This window comes from Podarcis tiliguerta (assembly GCF_965153285.1).
Source record: "Podarcis tiliguerta genome assembly, chromosome: 17".
In the NCBI taxonomy this organism is placed as follows: Eukaryota; Metazoa; Chordata; class Lepidosauria; order Squamata; family Lacertidae; genus Podarcis; species Podarcis tiliguerta.
The window spans coordinates 11172009-11198637 of NC_139550.1; the positions used below are offsets into that span (position 1 = coordinate 11172009).

The window sequence follows — 26629 nt, forward strand, 5'->3', positions numbered from 1 at the left end:
TTCAACATCAACTTCTTTGGACTGGTCATGTTGTGCCAATGCCTGATGATCATCTTCCAAAGCAACTACTCTATTCCGAACTTAAAAATGGAAAGCGTAATGTTGGAGGTCAACAAAAGAGGTTTAAAGACTCTCTCAAGGCAAAATAGTAGTATAGACACTGACAATTGGGAAACACTGGCCTGCGAGCGCTCCAATTGGAGAAGAGCCTTTACCAAAGGTGTCATGGGCTTTGATGACACTCAAACTCAGGACGAAAGGGAAAAACGTGCTAAGAGGAAGGCACACTTGGCAAATCCACACAGTGTTCAACTCCCACCTGGAAACTTATGTCCCCACTATGGAAGAATGTGTGGATCCAGAATTGGCCTCCACAGTCACTTATGGACTCACTGCTAAAACCCTGTTTTGGAAGACAATCTTGGCTATGAGTGATCACCAAGGAAGAAGAAGAAGAAGAAGAAGAAGAAGAAGAAGAAGAAGAAGAAGAAGAAGAGGAGGAGGAGGAGGAGGAGGAGGAGGAGGAGGAGGAGGAGGAGGAGGAAGCAGCAGCAGCAGCTCTGGCTCCAGGAATGGAAGCAATGTTTCTGAATACCAATTGCTGGAAACCACAGGAAGGGAGAATGCTCTTGTGCTTTGTTCATGCTTGAAGGTTTCCCACAGGGTAACCACTGTGAGAACAGGATGCTAGACTAGATGAATCTTTGCCCTGATCCACTAGGCTCTTCCTATGTACTTATGAAATAGAGATAATCATTTGCCCTCCTTTCCTCCAAACTATTTTGTGGTATCCTAGATATTAATTCTTAGAAAATACACACATATTCAACAAATACAGATATATATATATATATATATACTCTCAGTCTATTACTACCTTACAGAAAGAATGGAACTTTCATAACATTTTATGCACCCAGGAGCAGAAATTTCTAATAAAGAAAAAGATAAATCTACAAGTTATTTATAAGAATATATTGTATAATCTATTCTATAAAATTGCAGAACACCTCTGCCAATGAGGCACACTCAGTTCTGCCCCTTTGTGCAGTCTGTTGATTTCCTTTGGACAACTCAGGGAGGAAAATACCACTCATTATAAAAGAGTGGTGCAGGCTTGCTATCGGAGGGTCTACAAAATCTTTCAATTTTTCATTACACTCGCTTTGATCCTGTAATAGCATGTGGATTAAGGAATGCTCCCAGCGGTAATCTGCTGCAGAGCTGCCACGGCTGGCTAGCAATCTTTAACAGACAGCTGTATCAGGGTGGGTTTTTTTCTTGGGGGGGGGGGGGTTGTTCCGAAAAACAATTTTCAGAAGAACCCATTAAGAGGTGCATTATGTGGACTGTAGCAGTGGCCTATCTCCTACACCATAATAATTCTTTATGGCCAGAGGTTTCCTTCCTTATATGAGAGGAGAGACTGGCTTTTCTCAAGAAACATTTTTTCCCCACCCTGCTCAGGGATTCCCTGCAAGAGAACAGCACTGACATCATCGGGAAATTCTTTCTTTTGACTTACACAGTCTGTGCATAGGAGGGCAGTCGTTGATAGCAAGGGAAGGTTGGCAAAGACAGAGGGAGGGGCACTGCTAGGATTTTCCAGGGAAACACTATAGCAGATGGCCTGATCTTCTGATAAACAGTGGTGCATCTGCAGTCCGACTGGTGGGAGGATATTTTTGGAAATCTCTGCTCACCCGGGCTTGTCCAATATTTTTCTTTTCCATCTCACCCCATTCCTTTCAGCTTTCCTGGTGTGTGTGCATGCACACTTGTGTAAGGTGTGTGTGTGTGAAGCTGTTTCGTTGAACCCTGCAGGAAAATTGCCTCCCCTCCCTCTGCTACCCGGGATTGCTGTTCAGAATCCTCCGGTGCCGTGTTTGCCACATCCCTGCACTATAATATCAAAAATATTAGGACAGTGCTGAATATTAGAGCAAGTGTTGTCAGGGAAACAAGAATGGCACAGAACTGCTCTCTTTGTAAACTGAAAAATTAACTTTGCTTTCATTCAAATGAGCCGTGCATCACTGCAGCCGGAGAAATAGCAAAACGTAGGCTGAATTGACTCTTGTCACTATACAATTTAATTCAATCACTATATGCAACAAAAGTTCAGATTTCTATTAAAACAGCAGCCTTCTTGAATGGAAGAAGGAAAATGTAGCCTTACGTTTCTATGTTCGTGCCCTTACTGTTCCCTCCAGATATTGAATGCCAAACTCAATAATGGAAATTATTATTGCTCTAATTCTTATAATTTACTGAGGGCTTAAGCAAACCCTGCAGCTTTAGAATTTCGTTAAAGCCCCTTACGTTGGCACACCTTGAGCTATTTTTCTGTCAGTGATAATATACAGCCATAATGTCTGGGGTATGCTGGCACAAGTTTATCCAAGAGACAGGGGTGTGGGGGGAGATATACAGACATATACCAAATCCTGTTCTGCCTCAGACCATGCTGCTAGATTCACACTAATTCCACGCACAGCTACGACAACATATAAATACCCAACAGGGAGACAGATACTCTGATGTCAGGGAATGTGGCACAGGGTTACACCTCTCTGGCCTCATTTTGTGTACAGTTAGAGCAGAGGAGGACAAAACATGATGTGGAAAGGGCCTTTCACACAAGTAGGAAGCCGTTTGCATTAATCGTCTTTTGTCAGTTCATGCATAGGAAGAGATTGCCAGTTCTTCTCAGAACCCTAGGACTCCCGGCTGAAAACATACTGCAACGTCCACTCTATCCTCCAACTAGGGATTAGTGGTGGGTGAATTCCAGTCAGGCGTGGAATTGGGTTGTGGAAAAAACAAGCTATTCCCCCCACACCCACGCCCTGGAAATAGCTTGTGGCTGCTTTGAAACAACAACAAACCCAACCTCAATTCCAAGCCTGTTTTGGATCCTGATGCGCCTAACGCAGAGCATGACAGAATCTAAATTGCTCCCCAAAGGTCCAGTACCCATCTTCAAAGTTTCCTACTTCCTTCACCCAAAGCAGCAGCAGCAACAACAACAACAGCTGTGGAGGCCTCATTGAGCTCAGTGAGATTTATATGACAGCCTAAGGTGCTTCTAGATATGTCTTGATACTACAGTGATTCACAGGAACCTTCACTCCTCTGCCTACAGTGGTGTACACAGAAGGTTGCCAACTTTTATTTACCAGCCCTTTTCTGTGATGTGCGAGGGGGGGGGGAGCTAATGAAGCTTTTCTTGGCATAGAAATAAAAGACAGAGAATGCTTTAATGGCAGCCTAACTTGCAGAAAGTTTGTAGCTAAAATGATTCCCCTTATCTTCATGCTGTGGGGGCGAGAAATCACTTACAACATTTCTGGGTGTCAGGGTTAGGAGTAGAGATAAAAGGTTTAGGGGAAACATTGCAATAAAGTGGTACCTTGGGTTAAGAACTTAATTCGTTCTAGAGGTCCGTTCTTAACCTGAAACTGTTCTTAACCTGAGGTACCACTTTAGCTAATGGGGCCTCCCGCCTCCATCGTGCAATTTCTGTTCTCATCCTGAAGCAAAGTTCATAACCCAAGGTACTATTTCTGGGTTAGCAGAGTCTGTAACCTGAAGCGTCTGTAACCCGAGGTACCACTGTACATTGTACTTTAAAAAGGCTCCAGTGTCACTAAGCTTCCAAAGTCTCTACCGCAAAACTGAGATCAAGCAGGCACCAAACAGGCTCTGCCCTTTTAACAGATGCCCAGGAAGCCACCTGAGGGCAAAACCAAAGATTCAGTTTTGTTAGGAAGCTGTTTTCTACTAAGTCAGACCACGGGCCTGTCTTGCTCAGAATAGTCTACACAGTGGCTCTTCAGGGTTTGAGACAGTGGACATTCTTAGACACTGGACATTCTTTGTCAGTGGACATTTTTAAATCTACTTGGAGATGCCCGGGATCAAAACTGAGACCTCCTGTGTGAAATGCATATATGCTACCTCAGAGCTATGGCCCTTTCCCCTCTCTCCTTATCTGCAATTCTTTTTCTGGGCCTTCTTTTCTGTATACCGTGCAATTGTTGTTATACCGTGCAATTGTTGAAGTTGCAATTCAAAGCAAATAACAGCAGCAGAAAAGGACTTCTTAACTCCCCCCACCCTCTGGTGATTATCCCACTGATAGTCCCCCTCTCTAGCCCCACATGGAGAGTTGACTCCCCACTCAAAGGGGTTTCTTAACTCCACTGGGGAAACAATACGGATACTTGTGTATTTCCCCCAGCAAAGGTAAAAAGCAGCTTGGGCTCCAGCTTCAAACAGAAACATAGCATGAGGAAAGGGTTTTTTAAAAAAAGCACTTTCTTTTCTTCCTGTGCAGGTCTTCTGCTCCAGACTGCAGACTCAGTGACTGCACCGAATAACAAAACTGGAGGGAAAAACTAGGGGGAAGCAAGCAAGATGGGACTACATGTAATGAATAGTCCAGGCCTTAGACTGCAGGATGGTCAGTTCAGATGCAGATAATAAGGTGCTCAGATAGTTTAGAATAGCAAACAGTAGCCCCAGGGTCCCATCAACACAATGCACTAAGCATTTCAGGTTCATAAACCTGCGCATCCTGAGAAATGCCCAATGCTATATATTTCCGACATTCTATTACTGGGAATGCACAAATATAATATTCATACTATAGGCCAACACTGCCCCCCACTGCTTCAGAACACAACAGGAAGATGCCATTAGTTCAGGGCTTACAGCTGCTGTGGAACAAAAGAAGGGGGAAAATACAATTTGAGCTTCCACTGCTCTGCACCTGGTGTAGTCAGTAATCTTACACCAGCAGAAAGTATAAAATTCATGCAGATCATACTAGTAGCTTTCTCCTTGACACAAATGGCTATAAAGAATCTAGGCCCCACAGCTGCTGGCAGAATGTTATGGAAGATTGTAACAGGTGGCTCCCCTCAAGTGTAGCCAGGATGAGGTCCCTAATTAAACGGGGCTTCCCAGAGCATTAGAACCGTTTTAAAAATTTGCATCAGAAGTTCTGAAGGAGAAGATTCTAGGAAGTCAATGCAACCTGAAGAGACTGGCTGAAAAAGAACTAGATCTTGTCAAGCTAAGGAAGAATTGATAGTTGTTGAGAGACCCTCCCAGGTTAAAGGTGCTGATGTAGTAAGGAGAGGGAGGAGGCAGAGCATTGTGGGGTTGTCTGTTGCAATTCAGGGAGAGATAAAGTCCTAGGTTGCCAAATGTTTTTTAACAGAGACAGAAATGGGTTCTGGGAGAATGAATTTTAGCCATTGCCCTTTCATGATAACTGAATTTTATTGTATGTATTGTATTCAGCTGTCATGTGTCTATTGTAGAGTGGCATGAATAACACTTTTTAAAGAAACAAGCAGCAATATTTCATCTCAATTTGGATTCAAGTTTCTTTTTAATCATTATACCACTGTTCTGCCTTTTCAGTCTTTGAGGTAAGAGCAGCATCACTAAACCATTTTGTGCTTCATGTATATATTGGCTAGTGCATGGGTAGGCAAACTAAGGCCTGGGGGCCGGATCCGGCCCAATCGCCTTCTCAATCCGGCCCACGGACGGTCCAGGAATCAGTGTGTTTTTACATGAGTAGAATGTGCCCTTTTATTTAAAATGCATCTCTGGGTTATTTGTGGGGCATATGAATTTGTTCATTATTCCAAAAAATATAGTCCAGCCCCCCACAAGGACAGTGGACGGCTGACCTCTGCTAGTCCTTATTTAGTCAGCAATGACGAGCTTCTTTCAAACATATGCCACAAGGGCTAGAAAAGCTGGGGTTGTCTGGAAACTGAATTCTGTGCCCCTGACTAGATGGGGCATTTCCTTTCCTGTGTTTACAGCATCCACACAGTCTGCTTTAGTGGATGGGGAGCATAGTTATTTCTCCAAACTAAAGCTGTATCTTCAACATATACCCCTTTATCTTCAGCCAGTGTAGTGTAGTGGTTAGGAGCAATGGTCTTGTAATCTGGTGAACCGGGTTCACGTCTCCGCTCCTCCACATGTAGCTGCTGGGTGACCTTGGGCTAGTCACACTTCTCTGAAGTCTCTCAGCCCCACCCACCTCACAGAGTGTTTGTTGTGGGGGAGGAAGGGAAAGGAGATTGTTAGCCGCTTTGAGACTCCTTTGGGTAGTGATAAAGCTTAATATCAAATCCAAACTCCTCCTCCTCAAATAAAAGGAGGGCATATAGTGCTATGAAGGATTGGCAGGAAGGGGTGTATAAAAGTAAAATATGGTTGAAGTGTGCTTTGCCTAATTGTGTGTGTACACCTCCAGAGTGTGCCTCAGTGCCCCTGCATTGTGAAGATATTTCCTTACCCTCTAACCCAGCTTTTGGCAAGCACCATTCAGGATGTGGTTACCATCACTGCCCACTGAGAGTGACATGCCACACTCCGTCTTGGTGCCCTGACAGGATCACAATAAGAATGGATAACCCAGTGTTTTAGCAATCTGTCACTAGGATTAAAAAACAAACAAGCACAAAACAGCATCCTGCCCTCGTTTAAAGTTGCCAGATGTCCCCATTTCCTGGGGACAGTCCCCAGATTTACAAATCAGTCCCCCTACAAAATCTATTGAAGTTGAAAAGTGTCCCCGTATTCATTGAAAAAAACCTGGTTAGTTTAAAGGCTATTTTAAATATGGCTCACAACTTCCTTTTTTCTCTGTATCCAATATTATTTAAGAAGAATATTTTAGATTTCCTTCAACAGCAGAATGTTGTCAACAAGGATAGCTGTCGACTATTGGAATTTGTAGGGCTACAGTTTTTAAGCCTTATTTATTTTGTTACACCAGGATCCTGTGCAGCACTAACAAAGCAAAGAGTGGATTCAAATATGTGAGGAGTTCTTGTCTTGCCCACTGAAACAGAATTTCTACAACCAATGAGTTAGGGTTATTTACAGCCACTGCTGTTACCTTTTCACTAAGAAAGAACTCTTTACATCCTTTGCTTGCGGCTGCCTCTTCTTTCTGACTTTTGGTCAAGAGTGTAACGAGAACTCGTCAAAACACCTGGAGTTTTAAATAATGTACACTTCTTCAACCTGTCAGAATGTAACTGCTTTATGTATCACTGTAAAATACAAAATTTACACAGCACACCGCATTCGAAACACTTTTTTTTCTCTGGGCACTGTAATTTGCCCCTCACAGAGTTGCAATTCCCAGCAACCCTTAAGAAACTACAGTGCCCAGAATTCTTTGAGGGCAAGAATGTGCTTTGAATGCATTTTAAAGGTATACTGTGCATACAGCCAAAGGCAATGGAGATAACTAAACAGATGCAAATATTGTTGAAATAAATAAATAGCAGCATTAGAGTGTTTTAATGACGGTCCTTTTAAGTGAAGCTAAGAAAAGTAGAGGGACACAGGTGGCACTGTGGTCTAAACCACAGAACCTAGGACTTGCCGATCAGAAGGTCAGCGGTTTGAATCCCCGCGAGGGGGTGAGCTCCCGTTGCTCGGTCCCTGCTCCTGCCAACCTAGCATTTCAAAAGCACATCAGATTGCAAGTAGATAAATAGGTACCGCTCCAGCGGGAAGGTAAACGGTGTTTCTGTACGCTGCTCTGGTTCGCCAGAAGTGGCTTAGTCATGCTGGCCACATGACCCGGAAGCTGTACGCCGGCTCACTTGGCCAATAAAGCAAGATGAGCACCGCAACCTCAGAGTCGGTCACGACTGGACCTAATGGTCAGGGGTCCCTTTACTTTTGCTAAGAATCCAATAATAATAATAATAATAATAATAATAATAATAATAATAATAATTTATTATTTGTACCCCGCCCATCTGGCTGGGTTTCCCCAGCCATTCTGGGCGGCTTCCACAAAGACCAAAAATACACTAATATGTCATACATTAAAAACGTCCCTGAACAGGGCTGCCTTAAGATGTCTTCTGAATGTCAGGTAGTTGTTTATCTCTTTGACATCTGATGGGAGGGCGCTCCACAGGGCAAGCGCCCTCTGCCTGGTTCCCTGTAACCTCACTTCTCACAATGAGGGAACCCCCAGAAGGCCCTCGGCGCTGGACCTCTGCGTACGGGCAGAACGATGGGGGTGGAGACACTCCTTCAGGTATACTGGGCCGAGGCTGTTTAGGGCTTTAAAGGTCAACACCAACACTTTGAATTGTGCTTGGAAACATACTGGGAGCCTAGAATTGTAAAGCTGGAAGTTACCACGAGGGCCATCTAGTCCAACCCTCTGCAATGCAGGAATCTTTCTGCCCAATGTGGGGCTCAGCCCCACGACCCTGAGATTTAGAGTCTCATGCTCTACTGACCAAGCTATTTGAAGATGCAAACAGGCTCTCCCTCCTTGCTGCCATGCCTATTTTCCCTAAAACAAGACTCCTATTCCTCTTCTATCCTATGGCTATCTCCTACCAAAGCAGGGTTGGGTCTAGACTAGCGACAAGCAGCAAATTGCTCTGGAACTGAATCCAGTTAATTAAGTCTCTGATTTGGTTAATATTGTGGAACCCCTCCTGAAGAGCTCCAGAAACTCATGACTTAAAAAGATACTGCATTTTGAGACCTCACACATACAGCCTTCCCATTTGAAACAGGGGAACATTCACCTCTCTGAACTTGCAGCAACAAAACATGCCTCCATTTTTCATCACCTAATATATAATGAATGTTTAATTGAATCTAATTGTTCCCTGCTGAGTAAATCTGAGCACATGAGAGTACCAATTTAAGTGCCAGGAAACCTGTTTTCTGCTAAAGCTGCTGATAAAGCATCATCATGCTATTTTGGGATATGAACATAATTTAAATTAATTAAAAGTTATTAGACAATATGATGATGCCCAATTAAGGCCAATAGTGATGATGACTAAATAAAATCAGATTTTCTGCAGTTCAGTTCGGGCAAACCTTATTACAGCAGATGACAGGGAACTTTATTTTTTAACGTAAGAAACTTAGTTGCAATTACTCCATATCAAATGCAGCTTCTCTGTTCTGGTGATATTCTAATGGTTTCATCACAAAATCTCTTCTTTGTAAGAAAAGTTCATTTTTTAAAAATCATATTTTAAAATTTGCATTGTATAACGCACCTTATACATTGCCCCCAAAGCGTTCTCTTAAGTTCTCATGCTTCCTCTGCCCCAAGCAATTAATGAAAAATTAACTAATGAAAAATGAATGAAAATTTATTTAATTGACTGACAGCCTGACAATATTGACTATTAAAGTAACACTTCAAATACGCACAGTATAGCTGCTTGCTCTTTGGCTACGATAGGTGTTTTTTGCTGTACACCCTAACACTCAAACTTGTTTGAAGGGGTGGGGAGATCATAGGCCAATGTGCTAAGAACCAATGCACCAGGGAACTGCAGATCTCATTGAAATGAATGAGCAGGAGTATGGAATGCCTGGTTCCTATCTATTTCAGGGGATGTGCACACGAGAAACATGTTGAGTACTGTGTTCACATATCCTTAAACTCTTTTAAAAAAAATAAAAATTCCCTCTTCTTTTTGTATAGCCAGCCTTATGAGAGGTGTTGTCAAGCAATTACTGATGGCCTGGTGGTTATGATCCACCTGGAAGGAATCGTTGCTGTTCCTGATCTACCTAAGTTTCATACTTCTGCTCTCAGCAGCATTTTGCCTTCAGCAAACCTAAAATTCTCCTGATTTTCTAGGAAAATGAGTATATACATAAATTTACAAAAGCCTAGTACCATTGACGGGCTCAAGCTTATTGACCAAGACATTTGTGAGGTATATTTTAAAGGGGAAAGTCAATAGTCTGGCTCCTTGCTGGACCCAGTTTCGCATGTGAAAACTGCATATGGAGTTCATTGTTGATTCAAAATTATTAGTATAATAAACTACCCTAAGACCATATGGTACCACCTTCCATTATCTGACAAGGCAGTTCTATGGAGCATTTCATAAGTTCTCAAACACTGTCTAATACAACAACCTGTGTACTCATTCTGTCCCACCCCCAGAAACAAATTCCTGCGTTTCCAAACATGCTAGTCAGTCCAGCCAAGCCCATCTCTTGTTTTACTGTCCAGTTTGCTGTTCCAGACCTCTGCTCTGCAGGCTACTTCCAGCAAATGAGCAGAGAATCATGCATGGGAACTTGGGGGACAGCATTCACTGTGGTATTTTAAGACAAGGCAGGAGGCTCTAACCTGAATGCTGCTGAGTGACACAGTCCACTCTGAAGAGCAGTTACACACTGGATAGGCAAAGAGGGAAGGGACAGCAGTGGTTTACTGTGTTCCTGTGGTAGCCATTCCAGACTCCACTCTCCATGCATATGGGGACAGATCTGCAGCTTCAGTTGCTGGCAGAAGCAGCAGCCAGCCAGGGAGTAAAGTCTTATAAATATCTACACAGACATATGTCCCAGTTAGACTATCTCACGTGAGAAAGGGGCACAGAGAGCAAGAGAGAGAAGAACACTTTGTTCATTCTGAAAGCAAACAAATCCCTCACTTCTCTTGATGCCACCACAAATGGTATTGGGAGTCAACAGTACCCCAAAAGGCTTCCTGTGAAACAACTTTACAAGCTAGATTTTTTTTATATAAAAAAAAGAAATTCTCTCAGTGAGACCTTCCTTGTCAATCAGCATAACTATGACAGCTGTAATTTGGAACAAATTACTAATTACACTTACAAGACTCCAAATGTTTTTGTAGGCAATGAGCGCTCACTTCAGCAGGTAGTCATATGTGATTCACATTCCAGATTACCACTTTTCTCCTTTGCAAAATATGTTGTTGAGAGTTGCCCTCAACACTTCCTGAACACAGTGCCGTGGCCCCTTCAAAAGGATCACTGAAGGACACAGATTTGATGGCTGGCTTAAGTGTCGAACTCCCAGTGTGCAAGACAAGCTTGCTCCTGTGTATGACCTGTGGGATATGTCTATCAACATGCCATATGAGAAAGTGACAAGTGATGAACAATTAGCACCATCCAAAGGGAGATACCCAATGAGGCTGTGTGTGCTACCCAAAACCACAAACAATGACATAAAATGGATGTGCTGCCATTCTGGAACATCATATGCTGATGAAACAGGCATATTTATGTGGAGAAGGAAGAAGGTGCCCCAACAGCTTGAAACTTCATCCAGACACCAGCTGAGAAACTAACAGCACATTCATAGTGTTTAGGACAGAATAGAACAACTAATAAGTTCTGCTCCAGAGTGCAACTGGCCAGGGGGAAATACTTAAGAAGAATCTGGCACTGGTTGGAACATTGGAAGGAAAAAAATAACCCGAAATCCCCTCAGACTTTCTAGTCTAGAAATCCAGAAATCTTCAGAGCAGCATGTTTGACTTTCAAGGAGATATGACAGTCTTAAGTTACGTGCCGAAGAAAGAAATGACTTTCTTCAGTGCACAATGATGCAGCAATCTCATATATGAAATCCAAGCCTGAGATCATTATTTATTAGAATAAAACTAAAGGTGGTGTGTACACCTCTGACCAGATGTATGTGTACATGTGTGACCATACATTTGAAATGCCTGATCAAATAGTGGCCAATGGTGATGTCATTGCCACCATTGTGGACAAAATGCCTATGTACCTATATTGTTTGGAAACAACCCATGGTTTGAATATCCCAAAATATCTCTCTTCCCAGTAGACTTAGTCTGTTTGATGCCTTCTGGAACACTTCCCACTGACATAAGCAACAGGAAAAAGAGGAAATATGATAGACAAATGTACAAATAGTCAGTGGAGAAAAGCAACAGATTTTCAAAAGGATGCAGGATTACTTTCTTATGTGGACAATACGGAGCTCACTATGCCACCAACATAATTTTACTTATTTAAAAAAGACACTATGGTGATATATGCAAACACTTCTATTTGTGAGGGGAGAAAGGCAGGAGTATTTTGAATGGACTAGTACAAATGTGATGGGTTATTCAGAAAAGTAGGGAGAGCTTTGGGAGGAAACAGAGTCTGAGGCACCTTTGGCCAAGTTGGGAAAGGAGACACAAAGATGCTGTCTTCTGTGGAGTTTAGCTGTCTCTTAAGCAGACCCGTGTGAGCACACATTCCAAGTTAAGGGTTTTAAGGGATACAGGATTGCACCTTTTGGACCACACTTAGGCTAGGAAATCTCGGCCTTGCGGAGATCAGTTTACAATGATTGAGACTCCAATGTGCCAGAAGCAGGTTGTTGAAAAACAAATAGCTCCAGATGATTCAAGTGAACATGTGCTACACATGAAGACAACAATTCATCATAATGACACAGTGGACAGTTCTCTCTTCAAACAGCCGCATTTCCAAATAATCATCATTCAGGTACAAATTCTGTTCTCAGCCGTTGGACTGAATTTGAAAAATCCAGCTGCATAGTTTACACTTCTGTTGAAGTGCACTAATACGAAGTTAGGTTTAAATTTAGGAAGTATAAAGGAGAGCAGAATCCAGAACTAAAAATGGTAACACAGCATAGAAAAGTGACTGTGAATGAGACTGAAAAGGAGACCAGGATAAATCAGTATTCAGTATACAGACGAGGAAAAAAAGGATGTGATGAGAAATAAGATAGCCCTTTTATGGTGATCTCTACTGACCAGTACAAAAATTAGAACAAAATAAGATAAGCGAGTAATACAGACTGTTTCCCTACATCTGACTTTGTGCAGCATAATTCTTCCTCTTATCACGAAGTGAATATTATCAGTGTATTTGTAATGGAGTTCCTCTGGGGGTAGGTAGGTAGAGGGCTGAATGCAATCTTGGAAGAGCCTGCAAGATACATACCTGCATGTGTATGCAATAGATTTAATAGAATCTCTGTGTGTGTCTTTTTCTGTCTCTCTCAAATTTTTCAAACTAGGCAATATTAAACACAAAATAATCTTGGTACTACAAATATATTAGCACACTTTTCTAATTTCAGTCATACTTAGAAATAAAGATATGTCACAATAAGTGGGGTGACAGTGGTGTTAACAAACATGCTCAACCGCACCATCTTTACCCCAAGCAAGCTTGCTGAAAAATGGCAAATAGGTGCCTGCAGCACTTGATGATGCAACACTCTGAAGCTGAACTTTAAGATGTCTTGCAAGCATGGGGGGGCTGGTGCCCAATGGACCTAGTGGGGCTCTTAGGAGGTCACAGGGATGTGGCCAAATTGTTTGCCATTCTCCTCCCTTGCAAATGCATTATGAACATTCTAGCACTGCAGTGTTACAAACAGTTAGCACCTAAGCCTTAACCTGGGTTGCTGGGTTCCTCAAACGTAAGCCCTGTAAAGGTAAAGGGACCCCTGACCATTAGGTCCAGTCGTGACCGACTCTGGGGTTGCGGCGCTCATCTCTCTTTATTGGCCAAGGGAGCCGGTGTACAGCTTCCGGGTCATGTGGCCAGCATGACTAAGCTGCTTCTGGCGAACCAGAGCAGCACACAGAAACGCTGTTTACCTTCCCGCTGGATTGGTACCTATTTATCTAATTGCACTTTTACGTGCTTTCAAACTGCTAGGTTGGCAGAAGCAGGGACTGAGCAATGGGAGCTCACCCCATCGCGGGGATTCGAACCACCAACCTTCTGATTGGCAAGCCTCTGTGGGTTAAACCACAGAGCCACCCGTGTCCCTTAAGCCCTGTTTAGGGAAGCTTTTAATATTTGATGAATTGTTGTATTTTCATGTTTTGCTGGAAGCCACCCAGAGTGGCTGGGAAAACCCAGCCAGACGGGCAGGGTATTAATAATAATAATAATAATAATAATAATAATAATAATAATAATGATTAGTGACTATCAGGTCCACTCATTTGTTTCAGGTCAGTGTCATTCTCACACCTGTTCACATATATTTTTTTCTGCTCCCCCCAACCTGTCCCAGTTCTACATTAAATTGTGAGGTGTGTGTCCAAATACACATGGGGATTCTTTTTTAAATACATATGACATGCTTTCTCACAAATTATGAATTTCAAATCTACATTTTTGTATACTTTTGGACATTACCGGAACATTTGGAATGTGTGAAAGCATGGGACTAGCCAAGTTCTAAATCATACATTTGCTGGGGAGATGCAGATCAGAACTCACAAGGATGAAGTTCCCCAAGACTCCCTCAATTACATTGACTTCCAGAAATGAGTCATGGTTTTGTTTTTGATCCTCAAATCCCTATAAGTCCTGGGCCTGACCTTAAAAAAGAAGGTTTCACTTCCTGTGCTAAGTCTACTTTTAATCTTGAGATTCCCTCCTGATAGCTGAGGCAAAGCTATTTCTAAATTAAATCTGGGGACACGCTTCACTATTACACTGAATAAATATAACATTTTTTTTACTTTAAAAAGAATAAATATAACTTCACAGCAACACAAGGAACTAATTCTAAAAGAAAATGATTGACTAAATATATTGCTATAAACAGTTTTTGCATTGTTTATTATCTTTATTTATCTAATTAGCACGTGCCTGCTTTTTAAGACCAGCAAAATGATCTTTAAAATATTGCATTGCAAAATCTGGATAAGTGACAATGTCAAAGGATAACTGTGTTTCAGCTTGTATATTGTATCATAAAGTGTGAATTTGATAGATTCAAATTTAAATGCACACTGAGTAAAATTTCTCCTTCATCCCAGCTCTCTGGAATTCTTTCCAATGTGACATCTTTCCATATTTTTAGATGCCAAGCTAAGGCAGAACTGTTTAAACTTGCGAACTTTTAATAGAATTTTATTAAGGCAGTTCTTTGCTATTGCGGCAGTACATTTTTTGGGAATAGGTAACAGTGGAAAGGTAGTACAAAAAGCTTAAAAATAGACACACATTTCTGGTCCCTGTCTAATTGTGCTCCTTCACTCTCCGTTATTTTGCAAAGTGTAACTTATTATTCCATAAGCTATTAAACTTAATAGCTCTAAATTTAGCTCTCATTTCAGTGACTGTTAAAGCCTAGCTTACCTATTGGATACAGGAAATCTACCATACTGATAAATGACTACTGTTCTCATCAGTACAAAGGGGTAATGAGGATGGCTCGCTCTACCTTTCCCAGCCAAGACTGCAGAAGCAATAATTCAGTTCTATAACATAGATGCTTTCTAAAACCTCCCTCTCCAGTATTTTTTAATTTGCAGGAACCTATGAAAATTTATTTGCCTAGTTAATATGTGGGTAGAGAAGGATTTCTTTTTCTTTTTAGAGGGAAATTACTCCCCAGGGAAGTTCGCCTGGCGCCTTCATTATACACCTTTATGCGTCAGGCAAAAACGTTCCTTTTTAACCAGGACTTTGATTTGATTGACATCCTATGCCCTTTTAAAATGGGGGGGGGGGGAGGTTATTGGTTGTTGTTTTTATTATGGAGTTTGATTATGATTTTATTCTGTAAACCGCCCAGAGACATAGAGGGATAGGGTGCTATATAAAGTCAAACAACAGCAGCAGCAGCAACAACAATTTATTATTTATACCCCACCCATCTGGCTGGGCCTCCCCAACCACTCTGGGCAGCCTCCAAAAAAATAATAAAATACAGTAATCCATCAAACATTAAAAGCTTCCCTAAACAGGGCTGCCTTCAGATGTCTTCTAAAAGTCTGGTAGTTGTTTTTCTCCTTGACATCTGGTGGGAGGGCGTTCCACAGGGCAGGTGCCACCACCGAGAAGGCCCTCTGCCTGGTTCCCTGTAACTTGGCTTCTCGCGGAGAGGGAACCGCCAGAAGGCCCTTGGCACTGGACCTCAGTGTCTGGGTAGAACGATGGGGGCACAACAACAACAACAACAACAACAACAACAACAACAACAATTTTAAATCCGCCCAGTGATTCCATCTCCCCAGGAATCACTGAGAACTGTAATTATCAACAGAGAATTCTCCACACCTTCAACAAGCTGCAGTTTATGTTAAACCATGACAGTTAAACAGATTATCACAGTTTCAGGGTCTCGGATCACCTCTGAGATTAGGATAGCTGTGTTTTTGTTTTCTTTCTTTCTTCAGGAGCAAGCTGTACTCTATTCTCTGTCTTCCCAACAGAAAAGACCAGACCTGTTCCCATCATGGTGTGAACAGGTGTGTGTCAACCTGACCCACTCCCTCCCCATGGTTTATTACTGTAGATCTTGGCGTGAGTAAAAGTTGGTGTACCTTAATAAGAAAAGAGATTCCCATTATGAACTTTCTTGACCCTGGTACCATTCTGATCTCAAATGTGTCCTGGAGAGTACAGAGGAGGCGTTCTGAGCTCCTAATACTTTGTGTAAAGATGAGCACATGTTGGTGGTATTCCTCTATCTCGAGAGACAATGGAGTGTACCTCTGGGGGGGGGGGCGGTGAAATCAAACCACTGCATTTGCAGCACTGAAGTGACCTCTCTGGGGTGCAAACCTGGGCAGTGTGCATGGAGGTCCTAGACTGATGGCTAGATAAATTTACTGCAGGTGAAATTACACACTCTAAATAAAGGGCTTGCATGATTTGAGTCTGAAGAAAAGAAAAACTGATTTGTTTTCCTTTAGTCCACCAAGACTCTGTTTCTCATTATTATTCTCACTCTTTTTACAATAAAACAATATTTTACTTGCAAATAATTTTTTTATCAAAAAGGAAACTAAAAATGTGAAGCCTCCAGCTACAGCAACAGTCTACCTGGACTTACTTTGAATATTAATGCAACTTAGTTTTTTAATCAACAGCTGCTTCTAATCCCTTCTATATAAGATCAAGTCAGGTGTAAGGCCCTAAACTGTGGCGCTGTGGTCTAAACTACAGAGCCTAGGGCTTGCTGATCAGAAGGTCGGCAGTTCAAATCCCCGTGACAGGGTAAGCTCCCGTTGTTCAGTCCCAGCTCCTGCCCACCTAGCAGTTTGAAAGCACACCTAAAGTGTAAGTACATAAATAGGTACCGCTCCGGTGGGAATGTAAACGGCGTTTCAGTGCGCTGCTCTGGTTTCGCCAGAAGCGGCTTAGTCATGCTGGCCACATCACCTGGAAAAACTGTCTGTGGACAAACACCGGCTCCCTCGGCCAGTAAAGTGAGATGAGCGCCGCAACCCCAAAGTTGTCCGCGACTGGACTTAACTGTCAGGAGTCCTTTACCTTTTTAAGGCCCTAAACTAAACAAGGAAATTCTTTCCTTATTTGACATATGAAAACCCCTCTGCTATAACAAAAGTTTTCTGATGTTCTTCATCACAGTCAATGTGCAGAACTCTAATACATCTATTCCTTGATGGGATAAGGCATTTAGAGCAATTGCCTGGCAAATAGTATATAATCTAGTTAGCATTAAGATCTAATCAACACCTCCTGTTAAATAATGGCTGCCACACAGACAAACGGTAGGAGAACGAAAAGACAGGAAACAAACAAAGGTAACTAGTTTAGTCATTGTTCACTAGGATGATGTTATTTCAACTTTTAATTAAGCACAGTAAACAAAATGGGAAATAGGCAGGAAACTCTAGGAAGAGACAACAGTACAATAGAAATATTGGAATAATAGGAATTGCTCATCCATTGCTTCTCCATTGGAATGTATGGGCTCAAAGCAGTACTTAAATCTAGATTTTCAATGGTTAGGGAGCTCTCAAATCTCCAACATGGACCCCTTTTCACTCTGTGCTCTCAAGGAGCAGCCTGACTCTATGCTTCACTTCAGGACAATTATACCAATCCTCGTCCATTTCTTGCCTTGCTGTTGAGTGTGGGTTCTGTGGCACAATGGGCCCACTCACTTGCTGTAGGCTTTTGAGAAGTCCTCTCACCCTTTTGGTGCAGCAGTTGAGGGATGGCAGAGGCTCCTCTAAGACCCCAACAAGGGGATTGTGGCATCGGTGCCCTATCCGGATAGGCGGTGTGGGCGTAAGCTGGATCCTGGCCTGCTCCTGGGATTTGAAAATAGGAATGGAGGCTCAGACAGACTGGACTGCGCTGGGGAGCCAGCGGAGCAGGAAGGCTTCCCTTGGGACCACTCCCTAGCCATTTAAGCAACCCACACCTAGGGCCCTGTCTGCTTTTCCTTCATCAGGTTCCCTGCTCACCGACCCTTGGTTAAAGCCAGTGGTCAATGACTTTGCTCTGGCTATAGTATTATGGGGCCAGGTAGGAATTTGTCCACTGGGCAAATTGGCTCCAGCCCGGTGGTTTTGCCTACCTCATAGTGTGGTGGTGGCCCAAAGGGCCACAATAAATGTGATAATATGCACCCCTGTAAATCTTTGAGTGTGCTTCTAATAGGGAAGTTATGGTAACCTGTTGCTTTATGAAATTGATGATTTTGCAAGTTGCCGCTCCCCCCATTGGGGCAGAAATACAGCTAATATGTGAATCACAAAGATACAGTTCAAAGCTAGAACATAAGTTGCTACATGGTACAAATGGCTACACGTAACACAGGTTCCCAACATGCATGCTAACACAATGTAACAGAACACGGTGGGAATCAAAACTGTATCAGCATAAATTGCCAGCGCTTATTGCGCATGTGTATTAAACATGAAATGAGGTAATGATGTATATGATTGGTGAAAACTGAAATGCTTTGTTTGAAACTTTATAAATACCACTGTCGGGACCACTGGGCGTGGTTGCAGTTTAGCGAAACAATCCGACTGTAACCTATTGCTTTGCAATAAACAACGATGGACTTCTAACTCCTCAAGCTTCTGGGTTTTATTTTGGCTTACAACAATAGCAACCATCACATTGGGGCAATCCTTTGCCTTGGGTGGAGGGGAGGTTGTAGTCTCTGCCTGCCCCTCCAAAATGCTGGGGTATCCCGTTAAAGGGATCCAGGGGGAGTGCTCATGTCTGCAGGGCCAGGGCCAATGGCACTCTCCCAGATGGCGGTCACTGCGGTGGTCACCCTATTTGATGTAACTCTTAGGAACCCCCGCCTGGATTAAACTACACGTCACTTCTGGTGGGCGAGTCGGACGTATTTTGATTGCCCCATGCCCAAGCTAAACCTCTTTCATCTGTATTCAATAAAGTTGTGGCCTGTTTCGATCCAAACCAGTCTCAGTGGTCTTTTAATTATCTGGGGCTGGGGAGCACAATGCCATAGTTAGATTCTTTCCCTCTTTAGATTAAGGTGTATATGTACACCTTGCACTCTTTAGATCACTTCTTACCCAATCAAGACATATCCAAAAGATGAAGAAGGGTCGGAGTGGGGCCTAATCTCGCAGACGCATTAAATAGAAATGCCCACAGTTCTATATATGGAGTCAGGCTTCGGATTTTGAGAGACACACACAAAAAATACTGCTTATATTTTTAGCAAGAATATGACTTCCAACAAACAGCTCTGGTATTTAAGTGTGTGAGTTGCATTTATTTAACAATTTAACTATGTTCAAACTCACACAAGAGCAATAAAATTCTTTTTATTACAAAGAGAGAGGAAATACACGGAGGAAAACCTACTCAATGAACTTGGCATCAACATGATTCACAACCAAACATATTAAAGGTCTTGTGTTTAAGGCAAGAGACAGAGGTCTAGAGCTTTGTGTCAGGCCCTGAATCTCAAAAGAAGTGCTTGATCCAGCTATATGTTACTTGCAGGTAGTGAGGTGGAAACTTCTTCTTTAAAAGCTAGGCAATTTTCACCTTTCACATTCTTACACTTTGTGGCAGCCGCCGCAGTTGCTTTGGCACTATTTTTTTTTTTTTTAACCTGGTGGCACCTTGCTTCGTCCTTCCTGGATTATGCGCCACCCCCACTCACAACACCATATATCCAATCAGATTTGATTCTGTGATGTCACTGATGACAAATCAGGACATGTGACAATGAAGGCAATTTAAACCACTGAAGAGAACATTTTCAAAAACACTGGGTTGTCTTGCATTGCCAAAGAAAACAGAGACTATTTTAAGTTCTCGAACAACCTCTTTGAATTAACATTCTGTTTAACCATGCACCTCCCAAATATATTTTTCATTCATATGGCTCTATTAGAAAGCCCGTACTTCCCAATTCCAGGCACACTGCCAGCTGCTGGATTCTCCATGTTCTCTGCTAATCCCCACATAGTACATCTAACGGATTATCCTTCTTGCCTCCTTCATCAGCATCAGTTGTCATTTGCCTGCATCACTCAACCCACAGCATCACCCGGCACACAAACTAGAACTTCTTATCCAGCCCACGTGTATTGCTCTTCCTCATTCTCAGTTTTCCTCTATCAACACTGCAGTGGATTGAGCTAAGGGCTTCAGAATTCCTCGCCACAAGGATATTTCTGCAGAAACCCATAACCTCAGGGGCAGATATTTTGTCTTGGAGCTAGCAGAAGAGCCCTAGATGCTCAGATATTTTCCCTCTCCTGTTTCATTGCGAGGAATAACTTGCTTTTATTTTTAAGAAAGAGGGTTCGTTGCAAAACTTTGGGAAAAGAGGGTCCTTTGCAAAACTTTGGGAAGAAGGAACCAAATCATTACTAAGGTTAATTATCACTTTTATTTCTCATGGTTAAAGAAGGCTTGGAGGTAAGTCAAGCTGTGCAGAAAGCAGGGTCTCTCTGCCCATTCTAAGAATAGAGCAGGAAAAGCATATGCGGCATCATAAATCAATGTTCCTGCTCAGCACCAAACTGGGGGTTGGCAGAGGCCCATTAGCACATGCCAAGGATGGGACTCATTTAGCTGATGAGCCACTAACTGTATGCCTGGCTCCAAGCCTCTGTTTTCTTGCATCAGCTTATGCCACGGATACGTCTTTATGAGCAACAATGGAGTAAGGCAGATGGGTCTGTCTCAGTCACCCACAGTGGCCAAGGAGACAAAACTGTTGCTGAAATCACGAACCCCATTTTGCTAAGTCTTGTTTTGATTAGGATTGCTGGAGATGGAAGACATGTTCTCCGTTCCTCAAAAACAGGTTATTACAGCATATTTCAGGAGCTGAATGCCACACCTGATAACATTGTCATTTGGTTCCCCCTCTCCCTCCGCCCCAATTCAAAATCCACTCACTGTTGTAGCTGCTGTTGCCATTAGTCTCTGCCGATACCAGGCTATCCTGACTTGGCCCTTCGGAAGTGGCCCTTCCTGACAGTAAGTGGGAAAGGAGAGGGGTAGAAGGGACAGGGGAAAGAGAGAAGAGAGAGAAAGAGAAAGAGAAAGGAAAGGAATATTTAGATATTCTCACTTGAAAGCATACCAATAAACTTGTTTTAGTCTCTCATCTGTTCATGCTTTGACAACTCCTTTACAAACCAAAGTGCCTCTCTCGCAGTCCTCAAGCATATAAAGTTGCATATGGATCTGCATTTAACATCAGTTTTTCATGGTGTTCCCTCAGGACGTTCCAGTAAATGAGGCAAAATATCAACACAATGCCCTCCTTCTGATGGTAAAAATAGCATAGTATTCCTAATTGGTAATATGTTGCCTGAGGTAGATTTCTTTATCTTGCCCAATTAATGATAGGCCAGCTTTTATTATACCAAACAAAATATGTAATCCAGGAATCTTAGATTCACAACGCCTATATCTGGTGATTGGCTGTTTATTTGTTTGTTTGCTTCATTCATTTTTCTAATTATTACAGAACCACAAAGACAGATTAAAAAAAAATTCATAATATGACCAACTAAAGTAAGGGCATACAAAACCTAAGCGTGTTAAGTAATGACATCCAATCTAAGATCGTGCCATCCAGATTTCTGTAGATGGCGTAGGCAGAGATACCTGCAAATCTCAAACAAAACTATATAAAATAAAATTCTACCACAATGAGCAAGAATGACCAGAATTTTCCTGTCCCTTAGAAACCTGTAACTTATGTGTAATTTTTTTCTGCAATAATCTGCACCAGTGCTATTTGCTGACATGGTATGGGTAAGCACACCATGTGATGATGGCTCTAACTCATGTGATTTCTACCAAACAATACTGCTAAAGGGTAGAAAATTCATAATGCCAAGCCTCATATGGTGAATGCAACATCTAGACCACATGTGTACATCTAAGCTTTTCTAGCAATGATAATTTGCTAGTAGAACATTTATTCAGAAGGCTCTAACCCAAAAAAACGTGAATGGGCTGCTTTCTAACTTCTGTTGCTCTCTGAAATAGATTGCAGGGTTAACTGACATGATTAGCAGCATAAAGCAAAACCAAAGACAATTAGATTGGGCAATGCATTTACAATGATCAATTATGCAGGACATTTTCAGAAAAATAAACATTTAGATTGTCTGCATGCTTGAATACTTTTTTCCATTCGTTAGCAGCTGAGAAATTTAAGAGCCTAGCCTGGCTGTATCCACCAAAGATCTAATCTAGTCCCAGATCATGTTTCCAACAGTGGCCAATCAGCTGCCAATGAACAGAGTAAGGAGACAACAACAACTACAACAACAACAACAAAGCTCAAACACCAAACACATTTGTTTTGCTTATTATGGGTAATAATCATTGATAGTCATTCTCTATAAATCTGTCTAAACATCCTTTAAAGCAAACTTGTGTCTCCAGCTGTTTTTGGGCTACAACTCCCATCATCCCTTTCTAGAAGGCCTTGTTTTTGTTTTGTGTTGGGTCTGTGTCTTTTGCATCTCTGCTGGGAGCCTTTCATATTCTAAATAAAGCATATTGAAACAACGATCTGAATCTGTCTGTACTGTAAGTCCGCCTCCTAAACAGATTCCCTGGGAATTGTAGATAATTTCTCTAACAAGGGCATGTCCATACCCCATTTAATGTTAATAGCAAGCTTTCTGTACAGTACCTCTATTACTTCTCCATTGTAGAATGATATTCTCCATGAACTTGAGTGGATTTGAAGGGGAAATAGATTCTTGGAAGATAAGGGTATAATAGATACTAGTCGTGATACTGTAGTTAGTTGCTGGGGATAACAAACATAAGAGAGCTATTATGTTTGTGTCCTGCTTGTGGCTATCCACATGAACCAACTCTTGAGATTAAGTACAACTAATACTGGAGCACAATATATATAAAAAATTAAGCACTTTTGCAGTGAAACCATATGCATGCTTATTTGGAAGTAATTATGGATAGTAGCAGCAAATATATTTAGGATTGCAACCAGCAATAGGGCAGTCCTCTATACAGGGCCATCTTTAGCATATGCACCACCAGGGTGCAAAGATCCGCCCAGTGCCCCCAAATTTAGTTTAGCTGCCCCCAAAAGTGTCAAAGGTGTCGCTGACCCCGCTGCCGCATATCAGCTCAATATAATACATAACATAATATTTTGATGTAAGAGTTAATTCCGCCTGCACGGCGCCATTGAGAATGACAAGCGCCATTGTTGAGTCTGACAAGTGCCGCTGTTGTGAATCACAAGCACACACATCTTTGGTAAATGAGCACACAAAGTCGAAAGTCCTTTAGTGACACAGTAGGTATACATCTCGGTAATACCTAGGTATATATGTATTTTGTTTTTCTAGCTTGATCAAAATTATTTACTATTTCATAGCAGGTAGATAGTTAAGAGCTTAGGCAGCTTCAGCGCCCCCCCCCCCGAATTTGGCGCCCGGGTGCCCAGCACCCCTTGCACCCCTGGGTAAAGATGGCTCTGCCTCTATGTGTCTACTCAGAAGTTAAACTTATTCCCAAATTAAGTGTGTATAGATAGGAATGCAGCCTAAGGCTTATAGAGTTCAATGTGCCATGTAGAATATATTGCGCTATTCTATTTAACGAACTATGAAGGTGGCGAGCAAGGAAAAACTGGGTATTACTCTGTCCAAATCCCCCTGAAGTCTTGCTGATTTCCATGGAAGAGTTAATCAAACATCCTTAAATGTCTGCTGCTGAAATCAATGGGGCTGAAAAGTACCTCACTTTCTCGACTGTGCCCATTGTCCATAGCATAGTGGAACAAAACGATACCTATAATTCTGGGATAGCCTCGGCCATAAGACAGCTCTCTGCTTTGTAAACACGGGTCTGTTTAAAATGCAAGCAGCAGTTTCTAAAATCAACAGCGAAGGATAACGGTGGCATCAGCCTCATGAACCAACGTCAAACAAATATGCACTGTGCTCGGCCTTACGGAAGACGCAGGTTTATCCTGAATAAAGATACAGCTGAGGAATAAAATATATCAATGTACCATCCCTGCATGTAATACTTTCCTGAACTCAGTTCAAAGGATTGCCACTGCATTTCTGTCAACTCAAGAAAATTGAAAAATCAGGTTCTCGGAAATTAATGGGTACCTATTACGATGATATATGGACTGTCACAGCATCTGTGGGGCACACACATATGCAGACAAAGAGATTTTTCCTGTGCGCTGATGAGATTGGCATTAGGCCTCCAATCTACATCCAAATGCAAGAAGAGTTTTTGGCTTCTGTAATGAACACTTGAGAATAGTGGGCAGAGAACCAAAGAACATGAAGCACCTTTAATTATTTCAGTTTGGGAGCGTTTAGCACATATGTAATTTATCCCATTGAACCAATGGGATTAATAGTGTATATCTGGACCACAGTTAAACAAACAAATCTCTTATCAGGTATGTTGCCAGGTTTAAAATTAAGAATTTCGCACGGAGAACGGCACAGAGGAACAACATGTCTACTGCCTGTGTAGCATGTCATTCAAACCTGCTCAAATAAGTTGACAGCCCAAATTCAATTATTACGTATAAATTACATGTGCTCATTTTTGGCCTGTGCAGCACTTGTTTCGGGAAAGTGCTCTGGGGCACCACTCACAAAATGACCACAAGTTGAGGTCTAATACAAAATGGCCCCCACAGGAAGAGTGTCTTAATACAAAATGGCTACCACAAAGAGTCTCTTTCTTGCTGTCTGTCACTCACTAATTCTAGCTCTCTAGGAGTGGGATGCAAAACCCACAATGTGAACAAACCTAGGTGGGCAAAACAAGGCTTTATTTCACTTGGGTCAAAGACCCAGTTTGGCACACCCAACCACACACATTTGTGTACACACACAGAGAGAGAGAGAGAAAGAGAGAGAGAGAGAGAGAGAGAGGCTGGGAGCCTCAATGGTGCCCCTCAGGAGGCTCCAACTGGGGCAAAAAACCTGGCTCCCCCCCCCCCCCAGCTATGGCTCTGATTAAATAAGCTTTAAGTCTGTATTTTGCAGGGAGGGAGGAATTATTATTATTATTATTATTATTATTAGTTATCTGCTTTATATTGTCCAGGGCAATCCAAAAGCAATTTACAAACAGACAAGGTACTGGATCTTGATGTCTGAATGCATAGATGCACATGTTTTTATATAAGAGAAGATTCTGCAATGTAGCATGCCACATTCAGATCTGCATATATACACAGAAACATCTCTATACACATATGTAGTTAATACCACATCCTTCTTGTCTCACATGAGAACATTGAGGATAAATAGGTCTACAAGCCTATCCATGAAGCTCCTAAATATTTTAAATGACACCCGAAGCACAGAGTTTAAATGCTGATAGATTAGGGTAATTCAGCCTTCTGAAAGATAGCAAATAAATCATTCCAGGGTGCCCTAGACATTTCCATCTACAACATTCAGACTCCTTTTTCCATTTCCAAAATAGAATCTAAACCTGCTGGCTATGCAATCTACTCTGAAGAGATTTTTCCCCCCACACCTGAGGGGAAAATAATAGAATAGATGCCTTCAGGGCTGTTTTTTACTACAGCAAGCTGCTCTTAAGCAAAGGCAGTTTAGGATATTATCTATATCAAGCCTCTTACAGTCTTTTCCCATAACCAGTCACACAAATCAATGGCTCAGCAGGAATTAAATTCTGCATGTGGGTACATCTGAGAAGCCCCTGCTGAAATCAATTGAAGATGAGGCTTGTGTTGCTGACCTGTTGGAAGAATCTAAACAACATGCTTTGCAATGCAACCAGCTTCAAATTCAGTGCTGCAAACCTTAACCCTTATGGAATGTTTATTGAATAGGACAGTGCATATTGTGTTTGAATTTGTTGGAAGCTGCCCAGAGTAAGGGTAAACCAGTCAGATGGGCAGCATATCAATTTCTTCTTCTTCTTCTTCTTCTTCTTCTTCTTCTTCTTCTTCTTCTTCTTCTTCTTCTTCTTCTTCGATCGTGTTGTTCTCTGGTGCATACTTCTGAGCTAAGAAGCAGTCCAAGCAACTTAGAAACAGTAGACAGAAACAAATTCCAAAAGGTGTACAGAAATCCAGGTGCATTTGGAAGTTCCTCAAGGGAAAATATATCAAGAAGATTTTTTAAAATGCAAGTATGACTACAAAAGACTCAACGCAGTGTCAAGATGGCATGCATATAAACTGCATGCAAGGTGTAGATGAGGTACAGTTTTAAAGAGGCTCATTACTCTCAGAGCTTTAACTTTTTAATTTTAGTCTAACGTACTATAATCTTTGATGTAAAAATATTTTAAAAGTGAAGTTCAACAGCACAGGATGTGTGCTTTCAGACTTCCGTGTCCCTATTTTCCAGGGACAGTACAGTCCCACATTTACAGAAGCCATCCCAGTTTCTGATTTGATCCCAGAATGTCCTGCTTTTCCTCTGGACGACCCTGTTTTCATCAGAGAAATGTTGGAGGGTATGGACTTATGTGACCCCCTGAGCCAAGGAGATAAGTAAATATACAAACTGAAGGCAGCCCTGTATAGG

At 42.0% G+C, this 26629-nt stretch overlaps 1 protein-coding gene across 2 annotated transcripts in view; it reads right to left on the minus strand.

The window, feature by feature from the left end:
- NRG1 (neuregulin 1) overlaps positions 1 to 26629 on the minus strand; it is a 492259-nt gene that overhangs the window by 284502 nt on the left and 181128 nt on the right. For both annotated transcript variants that reach the window (XM_083419878.1, XM_083419879.1), the window contains one exon: positions 20988 to 21062. In XM_083419878.1, coding sequence (XP_083276004.1) covers positions 20988 to 21062 — 75 coding nt within the window. The remainder of the gene's footprint in view (positions 1 to 20987; positions 21063 to 26629) is intronic.